Below are 15,847 nucleotides of genomic sequence, written 5' to 3'. Positions count from 1 at the left end.
CTGCCTGGTGTTTTTACATGAGTGGAATGTGTCCCTTTATTTAAAATGCATCTCTGGGTTATTTGTGGGGCCTGCCTGGTGTTTTTACATGAGTGGAATGTGTCCCTTTATTTAGAATGCATCTCTGGGTTATTTGTGGGGTATAGGAATTTATTCATTATTATTTTTTCAAAATATAGTCTGGCCCCCCACAAGGTCTGAACCGGCCCCCTGCTGAAAACGTTTGCTGACCCCTGCCATAGAGGTACTTAGGAAGTTGCCTTAGAGTCAGACCACTGGTCCACCTACCTCCATGTTGTCAACTCAGACTGGCAGCAGCTTTCCAGGGTTTCAGGCAGGAGTCTCTCCTCAAGTATGCAAGTCAACTTTCAGCCTACATTCACGAGCCTGCAGAAAACACAGATCAGTTTAAAGAGCAGTAGTTGACAGGTGACAAGCTGGTTATTGAGCAGGGACGCAAACTATGCTTTCTTTCAACCAACATGTTTGTGTTATAAATCAAGGATGCCTTAAAAGGCCATAACTCTTTTAAGAGCTCACCTTTGCTCAAAGGACCTCAAGGTGTGGTGTCCATACATCTCTCCGTCTCTCCACTTTCTCACAATAATATCCCTGTGAGGTAGGGCAGGCCAAGAAGCAGTGTCTGGCCCAAGGTCGCCCAGTGAGTTTCCTGGCTGAGCAGGGATTTGTATGGAAGTGAGAGCTGGACCATAAAGAAGGCTGATCGCCGAAGAATTGATGCTTTTGAATTATGGTTCTGGAGGAGACTCTTGAGAGTCCCATGGACTGCAAGAAGATCAAACCTCTCCATTTTGAAGGAAATAGCCCTGAGTGCTCACTGGAAGCTGAGGCTCCAATGCTTTGGCCACCTCATGAGAAGAGAAGACTCCCTGGAAAAGACCCTGATGTTGGGAAAGATTGAGGGCACAAGGAGAAGGGGACGACAAAGGACGAGATGATTGGACAGTGTTCTCGAAGCTACCAGCATGAGTTTGGCCAAATTGCGGGAGGCTATGGAAGACAGGAGTGCCTGGCGTGTCCTGGTCCATGGGGTCACAAAGAGTCGGACACAACTAAACAACAACAACAATTACCTCGACTCCCAACTCCATCCCAGCCAGCATGGCCAATGGTCTGGGGCGATGGGAGGCCTACAGCAGTGTTTGAAACTAGGATAGAAAAGCTATTTGTCACATGGCTCCCAGAACTTAGGTTCTGCGTGCAAAAACATAGTCTTGTTGGGATTTTATTCTTTTACTGTATTCTCTCAGTTGCCACACATGGCAACAAGACTTCTCGAAGAGCTTTCACTCTAACAGTCCCCAGTTGCAAAATTCGCCTGGCGCCCGGCTAATTTCGAACGCTGGTCCATAGGTTCCCCATCCCAGGATTATCAGATACTGGGGACAAAGCACAGTAGTTCTTTTGCCATTTATTCTGTGCTTGTGGACTCCAGATTGGTCCCTGGACTCAGGGTGCCAGCTGGGCTAGGAGGACCATTTTGCCATGTACAATGCTTTTGACCGCCTTTATGTTCAGAACGTAAGGGATGCAGGTGGCGCTGTGGGTTAAACCACAGAGCCTAGGACTTGCCGATCAGAAGGTCAGCGGTTCAAATCCCTGCTCCCGTTGCTCGGTCCCTCCTCCTGCCAACCTAGCAGTTCGAAAGCACGTCAAAGTGCAAGTAGATAAATAGGTACCGCTCTGGCGGGAAGGTAAACGGCGTTTCCTGATTTTGATTTTGAGATACAGTGGTACCTCAGGTTACATACGCTTCAGGTTACAGACGCCGCTAACCCAGAAATATTGCTTCAGGTTAAGAATTTTGCTTCAGGATGAGAACAGAAATCGTGCTCTGGCGGCACGGCGGCAGCGGGAGGTCCCATTAACTAAAGTGGTACCTCAGGTTAAGTACTTAATTCGTTCCGGAGGTCCGTACTTAACCTGAAACTGTTCTTAACCTGAAGCACCACTTTAGCTAATGGGGCCTCCTGCTGCTGCCGTGCCGCCAGAGCACGATTTCTGTTCTCATCCTGAAGCAAAATTCTTAACCTGAAGCAATATTTCTGGGTTAGCGGAGTCTGTAACCTGAAGCGTATGTAACCTGAAGCGTATGTAACCAGAGGTACCACTGTACTTACATTTAGCATGACTTGTATACCACTTCGTCATTTTTAAAATATCAGCGCTTTTCATGAAATGGTGTAAAATGCTTAGAGTAGCAATTAGAAGTGGCAGACCTAATAAACAGATAACAAACTAGCAGATTAAAAACAAGAACAACCCCTCACAATGAAACATAATAAATTTACATGTCTGGGTAGGCTTGTCTTAAGGGGAAAGTTTTAGCGGGCACTGAAAGCGGTGCAATGAAGGCACCTGCCTAAACGTCAATAGGCAGTGACTTCCAGAGATTTGATTCTGTCCCACCGAGAGATGGATAGCTTGCATGAAATTGCAGCAGGTCTGCTGAGTTATCCCCCAGTTAATAGCATTTTTAATATATTTTTTAAGGGGGCCAATGAGCCAAAACCTGAATCCGGATCATTTGCAGTCCCTACTCTGGAGTCAGCAGTTCATTCTGTCCCGCTATCCTCTAAGAGCCAGTTAATTATTTACTCTTCCGTCACCCCCTGTGCCGTGTTTATTCATGTTCCCATATGTCACGCCTGGCTTGGCATTGTCCATCTGTCAGTTCTGCAATAAGAGCCCTGGTGAGTGGCGGCCTTTAACGGCTTCTCTCCATTGTCGTGTTGCAGGAGGGACTACAATGGGCTGCGCTTTCATGTGGAGGTTGAAGCAAAACCTTTTGTCGCAGCTTCACTTCTTTCGGGGGTCCGCCTGCAACGCTGCAAAGCGGAGCTCGGAAGAATCTCTTGGCTTCCTGCGCTCGAAGAGCTAAATGTGACCCCCGCCGTCGCCTCTTTTCTTTGCCTCGCCCGGTGCTGAGCCTTTTGATATCCCATTGTTAGCTGACCTTGGTAATTGGGTCTCTTGTTCGGCCATCTTTGGCTTGCCACGGGGCTCAAAGCACATGCTCGCACAGATTGGAAGGAGCTAATAATGGCTTGCTTCTTGGAACCCCCCCCCTCAAGGGTGGTGAAGGTGTGCGAAAGAGGAACTCCTGTGCTATTTTAATTCTTTCACGTGCGTCTGGCGCAGGGCTGGGCGATGTTAGATTTTCAGCATTGCAGCGCATCACCAGCCAGACATGGTTTGAAGAATATACCGTGATATACCGTTTCCGAGCACAATTCAAAGTGTTGCTGTTGACGTTTAAAGCCCTAAACGGCCTCGGCTCAGTGTACCCAAAGGAGCATCTCCACCCCCATCGTTCTGCCCGGACACTGAGGTTCCGGAGCCCCATTCGCATCCTAAGTAGAGCATAACCCGCAACAGCGCATGCGTGTGATGTCATTTTTTAGCGTCTGCACATGCGCGAGTGGTGAAACCCAGAAGTAACACGCTCCGTTACTTCCGGGTCACCGCGGAGCGTAACCTGAAAACGCTCAACCTGAAGCACATTTATCCCGAGGTATAAATTATTATTAATACCCCATCTGTAGCTTCTTTCTCCCTCTGCGCTGTATGAGGGCAGACTGTGATGTTGGTTTCACTCAGCATCACATTGCTGGTGAAACCGCCGTGTTTCCGAGCCCCTCTGCCAGCATCACCCTTGGATGAAGTTGCGCCGCTGGCAGAGGGACTCAGGAGCGCAGTGGTTTCATCACTGGTATACCGCTGAGTGAAACCAACATCACAGTCTGCTCCTCATACCGGTCCTGGATGATATAGCGGTATATATATCTCCCAGGCCTAGTCTGGCGTGTCCCCACAAGATTTATGTTTCTGGTTGCCGCTGAAAATCCCTCCCTCCACCCCCAATCTAAGCCTGAGGGGCACATCCGCACCACAGACTTAAACTGGTTTAACCATCAGTCCTTCTTCCCAGAGGACGCTGGGAATCGTAGTTATGTGCCGCTCCTTAAACCGCCATTTTACAATCGCCAAAACGGAATGCCTCGTTGCCATTTTGGGGTCGGGCAGCTCAAATGTTGTATTTTTCCAATATGGGTTTTTTCGTTCCTGAAATTCGTTCTGCTTCTGCAAATGAAATATCACAGGTAAAATTCTAAAGCATGCGTTGTTGGTGTGTGGAAACAGCGCAGGTCCAAGGATCCCCAGGCAGATGATGGAGACATCGGGCGCTATCCCAACGCCCAGGCATCTTCACTTGATTGCAAGTGGCCAATAGGTGCAAAAATGCACCTGACGAATTTCGAACGCTGGTTATTTGGGGGGGGGGGTAGGAGCGTCTTATTGATCCGCCCTGAACAAACTGCAGTTCCTAGTTCTCAGCTATTGAGCTGTGAGGATATTTGACTGGTCGTTTTTAAATGTTACCTTTTCTAAACTTTGTATTGTATTTGCTGCTTTGTATTGTAGGCTCCTTTGGGTGCAGAGGAAGGTTGGATAAAAGTCTAATAAGTGCCCTGTGATATTCGTAGGCAGGGGAGCGGGGATGTCCTTTAAAATTCTGACAGGCCTTGAGGAGTGCGAGTGAGCAGTTCCTCAGACTTCTCTGTTTTTAAATGCGAATATTGGCACATAGGTAAAAACCATGTCTTCTCTCTCCTTCTCCTACCCCTCCTGCCCTTAGGCCCCTTCCGCTCTTGGCTCCCTATCCAGAGTGATGGAAAATTCCTCTGCGGCTTCTGCCTCGTCTGAGGCAGGGAGCAACCGTTCGCAGGAAATCGAAGAACTGGAGCGTTTCATCGACAGCTACGTTTTGGAGTATCAGGTGCAAGGCTTGCTAACGGACAAGACGGAAGGGGACGGGGAGAGCGAGAAAACGCAGTCTAATGTCTCGCAGGTGCGTACAGGTGGGCGACTTGGACAAGGGGCTGTAAGGTGCAGTGGGGAGAGTACAACGAATCGGCTGCCATTTGCGATGATGAAGAATGGCATTTGTATTCTCTCCCCATACGAACTGACCCAGACCCTGCGATCATCGTCTGAGGCCCCTTTTTGTGTGCTTCCTCAGCCAGAGCGCCGGAGGGGCAGCAACACGAAGACGGGGCCTTTTCTGCAGGGGTTCCCCATTTGTGGAATGCGCTCCCCAGGGAGGTTTGCCTGGCGCCTTCATTATACAGTGGTACTTCAGGTTACATACACTTCAGGTTACATTTGCTTCAAGTTACAGACTCTGCTAACCCACAAATAGTGCTTCAGGTTAAGAACTTTGCTTCAGGATGAGAACAGAAATTGTGCTCTGGCGGTGCGGCAGCAGCAGGAGACCCCATTAGCTAAAGTGGCGCTTCAGGTTAAGAACAGTTTCAGGTTAAGTACGGACCTCCGGAACGAATTAAGTACTTAACTTGAGGTACCACTGTACACCTTTAGGCGCCAGGCAAAAACGTTCCTCTTTAAATGCCTTTTATAAATGTATTTGTAGGAAGGAGGTTATTGGCTTGTTTGGGGTTTTCTTCTCGTTTGTATTTGTATTTTATGTTGTACAGTGGTGCCTCGCAAGACGAAAAGAATCCGTTCTGTGATTCTCTTCGTCTAGCGGATCAGCTGATAAGCGGCTTAGCAAAAAGGGGGGGGAGGGGGGGAAACCCGCAGGAACTCGCAAGGCATTGTCGTCTTGCAAAGCAAGCCCATAGGAAATTCGTTTTGCGAAGCACCTCCAAAACGGAAAACCCTTTCGTCTAGCGGGTTTTCCGTCTTGCGAGGCATTCGTCTTGCGGGGCACCACTGTATTGTGAACGGCCCTGTTATCTTCAGATGAAGGATGGTATACACATTTAATAAATAACAACAACAGGAACAATAATATCCCACCTTTTTCTCAAGCTGGTTTACAGCTCACTCTCCCCCCCCCCCGTGAAGCTCCTCTTCCAGTTATATTATTTATTTCATTTATATCCCAACTTTTTCTCCCAAGGAGCTCAAGGTAGTGAGCATGGTTCTCCCCCTCAGCATTTAACCCCCAAAACGACAACCCTGTGAGGTAGGTTAGACTGGGAGGCAGTGACTGGCCCAAGGTCACTCAGTGAGCTTCATGGCTGAGTAGGGATTTGAACCCTCGTCCTGGTCCAACACTAACCACTGCTGCCTCTAGAGCACGGAAACCAGGGGGGGTTTTTTGGGAGGGGGCGCCAATCCACCCCCTTGTTTAATTTTATCCATTCCCTGCAGCTCCATCAATTTTAGGCTGTCGATATTCCACAAGTGGCTGACCTGTGGGCAGGCAGGCTAATAAATAAATTTGTGGGGCAGTAGCTTTCTGCATAGACTCGCAGCAGGGCTGGTTTAAAATGATTCCCCTTCAATCTCCAGTTTCAAGCTCAAACAAAGTTCTTTGTGAAGTTGTTCTCCTCCCGGTTTTACAGCACTGACTTTCCAGGGCTCCCTCAAAGCAGTTGTTTCACATGGCGCCTTTGTGTCCCATTCTCTTTTGTTTCAGTGGACAGCTGACTGCAATGAACAGGTAGAAGGCAACCGTTCCTCCTCGCGAGGCAAGAACGTAGCACCTCATAATCAAAACCAGGTAAGGGAAACAGGAGCCTTCCGCGAGAAATGTCTGTCTGTCTGTCTGTCTGTCTGTCTGTCTGTCTGTCTGTCTGTGTTTTGTGGCTTTCTTCCTTGCCTCAAGGTTTCACCTCCCAAGACTTGAGATGTCTTGACAGCATAAAATAATGTTCCCCAGAAGGATTTTGAAGCATGACTTTGGGTTCTTGCTGATAACTGCTCACAAACCTTCCCTCTTAAATGCATCTGAATTTTCACTTGCAATGTACGACTTTGGGAAATTTTATTCCTGGGTGATCCTTCTGAAAAAGGAAGAAGATAGCTTCTGAAAAAGTCTCGTTTTCAACTACACTGCTCTGCTATTTGAACTGGGTGTGAGGCAGGATTCCCCCCCCCCCCCCAGCCACAACTCACCAGAACTCAGTTCCGGCACCTCTCAGGTGGGCACCATAGCCATTATAAGAGAATCATTCCTGGTGAGTTCTGGCACCTTTTTTTCCTAGAAAAATAGTACTGGTGGGAGCCAGTTTTGAAAGCTGCTTGTTCCTCTGTGTTGTGATCTTCCAGCGTGGCCTATGTTATCCTTAGTTTGCTTTCGAAGCTGTTTGCTAGATCATGAGAAGTTGTTGGACTCTGATACCTGTACTTACTATGCTACAGAAGCCAAGCTAACTAAATCAAAACAAAAGACCTTGCAGCGGTGCGAAACAGCCTTTTCTTAACAGTATTTCATAAAACTTAGCTTGTTTGCAAGCTAACTCTCTGTAAGCCGCTTTTAGGGTTTTTGCAGTCAAGGGGTATATAAATCTTATCAACAAAATCAGGCACCCCCAAACTCGGCCCTCCAGATGTTTTGGGACTACAATTCCCATCATCCCTGACCACTGGTCCTGTTAGCTAGGGATGGTGGGAGTTGTAGTCCAAAAACCTCTGGAGGGCCGAGTTTGGGGATGCCTGAACTAAATGAACAAACTTGAGCTGCTTAGTTTTGCTGAGGTTTAGCAAAGTTCTCCAACTTCATTAGCTCTTTTGCCAAGCACCCTAACCAGAGGTGTTTCCAGATGTGGAAGATTTAGCAGTGCCCAGACCACTGCTGTTCTGCTTTAAGCTGGAAGTGGAAAACCAGCTCTTTCCAGACATCTGAAAACCTGCATCCGAAACATCACTCCTCCTTCATCCAGCCGCAGTTATTGGGAGCAAGGCAATTTGCACTGGGACCACTGTCCGTGGGGAAAGGGTTAAGTGCTCCCACTCCTCCCCTACTCCAATTTGGGGAAGTTTGGGGGCGGGGAGCTGGATATAAAGGCTATGCTATTTGGGAAGGGCAGAGCTACAGTAATAGATATGATTACTTCAGGGGAGAAACAGATCATAGGAAAGGACGCAATCTAGGGACCCGTCTGCCCTATGCATTTAAAGCGATATCATGCCACTTTGAACAGTCACAGCTTCCCAGAAAAGAATTGCAGCAAGTACACTTTGTTATGGGTGCTGTTAGGAGGCCCCTGTTCTCCGCATGGGGCTACAATTCCCAGAGTTTCCTGGGAGGTGCGTTTGACTGTTAAACCACATGGAGAATTGTAGCTCCATGTGAAGAATAGGCGGTACATGGAGGTACCGTTTGTTGTGGGACTCAGACTCACTTTGGCCCCTGCAGCATAGCCAATGAAGAGGGGTGATGTGAATAGTAGTCCATCACCATCTTGAGATGAGAGACAGGGCTCCTTGCCCTGGGCTAATCTCTGATTGTGCAACACCTCTGAGAGATCTATCCTCCATCAGTTTGTCTATTACTGTGATTATTTTTTCTAGGCCATCTAAGCCTTTGGCAGCAAATTCTATATATTACGTTCCACAAATAAATGCAGTGGTACCTTGGTTCTCAAACTTAATCCGTTCAGGACGTCCGTTCCAAAACCAAAGTGTTCCAAAACCAAGGCGCGATTTCCCATAGAAAGCAATGCAAAACAGATTAATGTGTTCCAGACTTTTAAACGCAACCTCTAAAACAGCAATTTAACATGAATTTTACTATCTAACAAGACCATTGATCCATAAAATGAAAGCAATAATCAATGCACTGTGCTATAAAATAAATAAGACAGTATTGTAGATGATAAAACTTATTATTTTTTCTTACCTGCACTGATGATAGTCATTGTTTGGATGGGGGGCTTTTAGCCATTTCCGCAGTCACAAAATCAATCAATCAGTAGCTGAACTGGGTTCCACACAGTCACAAAAACAAATTAACCGAAAATGCCTCAAAAACAAATGCTCAAAATAAATAGCAAAAACAAAAGCGCCAAACTTAATCCATTCCAGAAGTCCGTTTGACTTCTGAAATGTTCGAAAACCAAGGCGAAGCTTCTGATTGGTGCAGGCGCCCCGGAAACAAAAGCTGACAGACGGGTTCTCAGTGTTTGGGAACCAAGGCGTTTGAGAACCAAGGTACCACTGTATTTTGTTTTGTCTGTCCTGAATCTCCTGCCATCCATTTTCATTGGGTGACCTAAGTTCTAGTATTCTAGCAGAGAGAGAGAGACAGAGAACCTCCTGTAATCCTCTTGACTTTTTTCATACCATGCCTAACTTCTAAAACCAGCACCATGCTCCACCTGAGTCACATTCCCCCCCCCCCAAACCAAGGATTGGGCAACCAGTAACCCTCCCGACGTCATTTAACTACATATCCCATCATTGCAATTCATGAGACATTCCGGCTGGGGCCAATGGAAACGGGAGTCCAATAACAACGTTGTTGTTTAGTGTCTGACTCTTCGTGACCCCATGGCCAGAGCACGCCAGGCACTTCTGTCTTCCACTGCCTCCCGCAGTTTGGTCTTCTCTTCTCATGAGGTGGCCAAAGTATTGGAACCTCAGCTTCAGGATCTGTCCTTCCAGGGAGCACTCAGGGCTGATTTCCTTCAGAATGGATAGGTTTGATCTTCTTGCAGTCCATGGGACTCTCAAGAGTCTCCTCCAGCATCAATTCTTCGGCGATCAGCCTTCTTTATGGTCCAGCTTTCACTTCCATACATCACTACTGGGAAACCATAGCTTTAACTATACGGACCTTTGTCAGCAAGGTGATATCTCTGCATTTTAAGATGCTGACTAGGTTTGTCATTGCTTTTCTCCCAAGAAGCAGGCGTATTTTAATTTCGTGACTGCTGTCACCATCTGCAGTGACCATGAAACCCAAGAAAGTAAAATCTCTCACTGCCTCCATTTCTTCCCTTTCTATTTGCCAGGAGCTGATGGGACTAGTGGCCATGATCTTAGTTTTTTTTTGATGTTGAGCTTCAGACCATATTTTGCGCTCTCCTCTTTCACCCTCATTAAAAAGTTCTTTAATTCCTCCTCACTTTCTGCCATCAAGGTTGTGTCATCTGCATATCTGAGGTTGCTTATATTTCTTCCGGAAATCTTAATTCCGGTTTGGGATTCATCCATTCCAGCCTTTCACATGATGAATTCTGCATATAAGTTAAATAAAAGCAGGGAGACAATATACAGCCTTGTCGTACTCCTTTCCCAATTTTGAACCAATCAGTTGTTCCATATCCAGTTCTAACTGTAGCTTCTTGTCCCACATAGAGATTTCTCAGGAGACAGATGAGGTGATCAGGCACTCCCATTTCTTTAAGAACTTGCCATAGTTTGCTGTGGTTGACACAGTCAAATGCGTAGTCAATGAAGCAGAAGTAGATGTCTTTCTGGAACTCTCTAGCTTTCTCCATAATCCAGCGCATGTTTGCAATTTGGTCTCTGGTTCCTCTGCCTCTTCTAAATCCAGCTTGCACTTCTGGGAGTTCTTGATCCATATACTGCTTAAGCCTGCCTTGTAGAATTTTAAGCACATCCTTGCTAGCATGTGAAATGAGTGCAACTGTGCGGTAGTTGGAGCATTCTTTGGCACTGCGCTTCTTTGGGATTGGGATGTAGACTGATCTTCTCCAGTCCTAACTTGCTGGCATATTGAGTGTAGCACCTTAAGAGCACCATCTTTTAAAAATTTTAATAGTTCAGCTGGAATATTATCACTTCCACTGGCCTTGTTATTAGCAATACTTTCTAAGGCCCATTTGACTTCACCCTCCAGGATGTCTGGCTCAAGGTCAGCAACCACACTACTTTGTTATTGACAAAGACAATAACAACATGCATGTCCTAAACTCAAATGTCTCCATGTTTTAGAAATGTCTCATTTCTAACTCGAAAACGTATGTGCTGAGTACTGTCTGTACGTACAGCAGAGTTCTGCTATGTCTTTATGGTTTTAAATGGTCTCAGCTTCATGAATGCAAAGGGGTTCTTTAAAGGCATATGCACACTGCGTTATCATGTTGCCTATCGGAACAAGCAGAGCTTTGAAAAGTGGAATAATTTTTACTGGTGTTATAGATTAATGTGCGTTGGGAGGACTTGCAGTATTTGCAATTCTGCTCGTGGGCAGGATTCCTTCTTGATGTGTGTTTCCCCGTGGCATCAAGGCTGTTTTTATGGAACCTTCAGGGATGTTCACACATGAAAAGGTTTATAATCTCTTCAAAGCAGCGTTTGCCAACCTGGTGCCCTCCAGAAATTTGGGGCTGCAACGTCCAGTGTTCTCAGCCAGCACAGCTGTGGGCACCAGGCTGGCAAAAGCTACTGCACAGGCAGAGAACCAGTGGCCTCCCGTCAGTCCTGGCCGGCATAGCTAATGGGCAGGGATCATGGGATTTGTACAGTTTCCCATCCTTGGGGCCAACTCTTAATTTATTAGTGTGAATTTAGAATTTCATACATCACAGAAATCACTTAGAAGGGTACCTGCACCTTTTACTTCATAATTCCATTTTTTAAGGAGACTTAACTCTTTTTTTAATGAAGGGCACCTCTCTGCAGTCCTTCTGGATAGCTTTAAGTGTGGGCGACCCTTCCAGCTAAGTGTGCGCATGTGTCTGTCTCTGTTTGTGTGCTTCTCCTGAGTGTGCATTGCATTTAAGCGCTGTTGAACCCTGCTTATCCTGTTCCTTCCCAAGCTGAGCTCACCTGAGATCAGTTTTGTTTTAACTTGCAAAGAATTTTAGTGTCCCTGATGGACGAGGAACAGTGTACTTTGCTCTCTCAAGATAGCAGCACCTCAATCTTGGTCAGACAAGATCTGAAATATATACCGTATTTTTCGCTCTATAGGGCGCACCTAGTTGTCGTTTTTTTTGGGGGGGGGGGAATAAATCAGAAGCCAATCAGAAGCCGCACCAGACGTTCGGGTTCCAAAGAACGTTCGCAAACCAGAACACTCGCTTCTGGGTTTGCGGCGTTCGGAAGCCAAAAGGTTTGACTCTCAAGGCGTTCAGGATCCGAGGTGCAACTGTACTTTGGTTCCTGAATCCAGGTCACAGGCTCACCCTATTCATACACAAATATGCCCTTAAGATAGGATTTGTAAGCGAAAAGACAATGGGAAGGCTTTCCCTATTTGCCTCGCTTACTGCAGAGGAATATTTGAGGTCCTTGGAAGAGTCAAAATGGCTTCAGGATTGCTCTCCTGTACCATTTCAGACACATGGGTTATATATTTAGATATGTGTGCATTTATGAATATTCTATATTTGAGACCTTAGAATTCTCAGGACAGAATGCGGTGCAAAATAGTCAGGATTCCTAGTTCAGGATAACAGATAGGTTTCAGATATTGAAGGCGAGCAGTTGTCTCTAGGCACCCCAGACTTAACTCTCTCCCACCTGCTTCCTGCCCTACAAAAAAAAAAAAGGCGTTTATTAGCTTTGATAAGTTGCCCTTAACTAAAGTGAGTTGTTGTTTTTGATGTTTCCAGGAAGAGTGGGATCACAGCAGCAGTGGCAGCTCAGGATCCCAGCCTAGTTCAGGCTCCAGGCATGGGTCTGTGTCAAAGTCTGGCGGCCGAGGGAGAAGCAGCCAGTTCAGTCATTCAACCAAGGTATCCTCTAGTGGTTTTGCTGGTGGTGGAAGACAAGACTAGGAAAGCTGGAAGAGATGTCTGGTGATGGCTGTTCATTGGAGGCCTCATCCTGTAAGGACATGAGTCTTCAGTGTGTGTGTGGCCACATCCACACATTCGAAGCACCGCTGCACCAGTTTATAAACATTTCCTCCCGGAGAATCCTGGGAACTGTAGTTTAAGGGTGCTGAGCGTTGCTAGGAGACCCTCCACCCGTTCCCCTCGCAGAGCTGCGGTTCCTAGAGTGATACAACAAATCGTCTATTCCCAGGAAACTCTGGGAAGTGTAGTTTTGTGAGGAGAGAACAGGCATCTCCTAGCGACACTCGGCGCCCTTAACAAACTACAGCTCCCAGGATTCTTTGGGGGGAAGCAATGACTGTTTAAAGTGGTATGATAGTGCTTTAAATGTGTGGTGTGGATGTAATCTGTGTGGCATAGAGTCTGTGGTTGAATGAACTAGGCCTCGCTCCTCAAAAAGGGCCCACATCCTGTGACCATAACACCTCACGTTCCTACAACTTGATAGTAAATTACACATCTGCACACGTTTATATGAAAAGCTATAATTTGTTGGGTTGGCCCAAAATTTAACTCCGTTTTCCTCCCCCCCTTTTTTTTTAAAAAAGAATTCGAGTTTTGCCTCATTCAAACAAGAGAAGGAACTTATTGATTTTGGGGGTGCTGACTGATGGATGGTAGTTAGGAGAGAAAAAGGGCAGCTCCTTAATGCCTGAAAAATGAAGCTCCAACTGAACCACCTTCCTTTTAGGCAGAAAAACAAAATTAGTCCTACAATTCCAGGCTGTGTCTCTCTCTCTTTTACTGATTTTGTTTTTTAAAAAATGGACATGAAAAGAAAACATACGGCATCACATGGTGTAAGTTGCAAAGTAAAGGACAAAAACTTGACCAACAAAAATGAATGTGTTTCTTCTCAATAGAATTAACAGAGATCTGGAATGGTTGCTAGCAAGACCCCAAAATCTTTTGAGTGAATAGCAAAATTTTACAGATTTGGATCTTTTTTGAAAATAAAAATCCATAAGTCTACTTTTACGTTAAGTCCAGTTTCAAAATTTCCAAACCATTAACAAGCCAAGCGATAATAAAGGGTGCACTTCTTAAGCCCAGTATTTTGCTATATGGGGATTTTGCTCTTGCAAACAGGTGGCATCCCATGGTTTGATACTCTCCAGGGCAGCACGAGAGTTTGACTATGTCCACATGTGCTCAGCGTCCTGAGGAAATGTGGCTGCCACAACTGCAATGCGGACGGCTCCTGTGACCAAAATGTAGGGGAAGGTGTGGGTATCATTTGAGTAACACTTGAGTACAGCATTTGCACAGCCCTAAGTGACACTCCCACGTCATGAAGCCTGTCAGCACCTGATAAATCACACACACAAGAGGAGTTGTGCTTTGCCTGTGGACTGTGTTTAGTTTGTTGAGGGTCACAAGTTGTTGTGCGGTCCAGCTTTTAGTGTTTCGACAAGCTAGATGTTGTGTTAGCCTCCAAACTGTGAGCCCATCAAAAGGATGATTGTCTGAATGAGAAACTTCCAGCTACAACTGTTGTTTCAGCCAGAACTTATTGCTGATTATCTGTTTTAAGCGTCGCCTGCCGGAGAATAACAGGCCTTCAGTTATATGGTTTGGGGGGAGGGGGAATAAGGGGAAATATCCCTGATCTCGCTAGGTGCTTTAACTCTCTTCATCTTCCAATTCACTCCATGAACAACAAGGGCTGATTAAATCTGTGCTGAGCCATGTTGTCTATGTACTCTGGGGTAGGTTTTGGTTACAACCCATTTATCAGTTTTATTCCTGATTCACTGTCCAAACTCATCTCAGTTTCATTGGCTCACACTGTTCTCTGGAACTGAGATTCGGCAATGGCAGAATTGCCTCCAGACCACCCGTATTTTACGAAAGGGATTCAAGTTTGCACAGCTAAACTGGATCAGTGCGCCTGGCGCTTTAGCCCAGCAAAGGAAAGGAATAAGACTGTTTTTATTTTATTTTTTGCAATTTGGGGGCGAAGCGCATTGAGAAGAGTGGAGCGAAGAAATGACTAGCGTGAAGACGTGTAAAACATCTCACAAGAAGACCAGGGTGAATGCTCAGCAATAAAGATTATTGTTTTCATGTATTAGATTTGTATATAAGCAAACTTGGTGCAAGCAAATATTGCCGAATGCTCAGTAAATGGGGAATCTGAAAGCGCTCTCCGTTATTTAAGGCAAAGTTGCATGGTAGACGTGTCGTTCTGCTTGAAAGTAATGAAGATTTTACACCTTCTTTTTAGAACGGCAACAAAGACAATTCCCTTGACATGCTGGGAACAGATATCTGGGCAGCCAATACTCTCGAGTCCTTCAGGTCAGTTCACCTCTTAAAATGTCACCGTACCACCCCGCATTTCCATTCGGTTACCTGCTAATTTTTTCTGCTTGCTTCTAAACCCCTTAATCTCACTTCTGTACAGTGTTCTACCCATTACAGTTGCAATATCTATTCTGGTTTATGATGATTGCTGGGAGGAAGCAAGTGTAAAATTCTCAGCTCCAGGCCATCTGCCTTGACGAGCATCCTAATGCTGTTTAGTTCTGCAAGCTGGATTTTTGCTTTTATATAACATTTCAGCTGATTATTAAAATCAGTCAGATTGCCTCAAAAGCTTTTTTTTCCCCCTGCAGAGAGGCAGGCACCAAAATAAGATGCCCTAATAAAATTTGGCAAGATACCTTTTTGGAAAATCTTCACTATTTTTGTTCATAGAAATTATTCTAAGATGCCACCTGGTGGTTTTTAGAAGAAGCAATCTCCACTTCTCACACCACAGCAAATGCTACTTGTAAGGTGGTAAAGGTAAAGGGACCCCTGACCATTAGGTCCAGTCGTGGCCGACTCTGGGGTTGCGGCGCTCATGTCGCTTTGTTGGCCGAAGGAGCCGGCGTACAGCTTCCGGGTCATGTGACCAGCATGACTAAGCCGCTTCTGGCAAACCAGAGCAGCACACGGAAACACCATTTACTTTCCTGCTGGAGAGGTACCTATTTATCTACTTGCACTGGCGTTCTTTCGAACTGCTAGGTGGGCAGGAGTAGGGACCGAGCAACAGGAGCTCACCCCGTTGCAGGGATTTGAACCGCCGACCTTCTGATCAGCAAGTCCTAGGCTCTGTGGTTTAACCCACAGCGCCACCTGCGTCCCTGTAAGGTGGTACCTACTGCAAAATAAATAGGCACCAAGGAACGAGTGCCTATGCTCATCTAGTCCTCATTCGCCCACAGCAGTCTAATAAAAGCGCACAAGGTTGGTGGTTCATTCAACTCCCAAGT

At 46.1% G+C, this 15,847-nt stretch overlaps 1 protein-coding gene and 1 long non-coding RNA gene across 4 annotated transcripts in view; both read left to right on the top strand.

Annotated features, from left to right (window-relative positions):
* Positions 1-15,847, top strand: part of LOC308597447 — a 353,006-nt gene that overhangs the window by 196,024 nt on the left and 141,135 nt on the right. The window lies entirely within an intron of this gene.
* The window catches only part of CTIF (cap binding complex dependent translation initiation factor), a 191,718-nt gene that overhangs the window by 46,442 nt on the left and 129,429 nt on the right, over positions 1-15,847 (top strand). For 2 of the 3 annotated variants that reach the window (XM_081212910.1, XM_081212909.1), the window contains exons 2-5: positions 4,661-4,873; positions 6,470-6,553; positions 12,360-12,482; positions 14,812-14,885. In XM_081212910.1, coding sequence (XP_081069036.1) covers positions 4,694-4,873; positions 6,470-6,553; positions 12,360-12,482; positions 14,812-14,885 — 461 coding nt within the window. In that variant the 5' untranslated portion in view covers positions 4,661-4,693. The remainder of the gene's footprint in view (positions 1-4,660; positions 4,874-6,469; positions 6,554-12,359; positions 12,483-14,811; positions 14,886-15,847) is intronic. The other variant, XM_081212911.1, reaches the window with a different exon arrangement.

The sequence above is a fragment of the Podarcis bocagei genome (assembly GCF_964188305.1).
Source record: "Podarcis bocagei genome assembly, chromosome: 11".
Taxonomy (NCBI): domain Eukaryota; kingdom Metazoa; phylum Chordata; class Lepidosauria; order Squamata; family Lacertidae; genus Podarcis; species Podarcis bocagei.
Note: the sequence above shows the minus strand (reverse complement) of the source record. Positions and strands in the feature narration are given on the sequence as shown.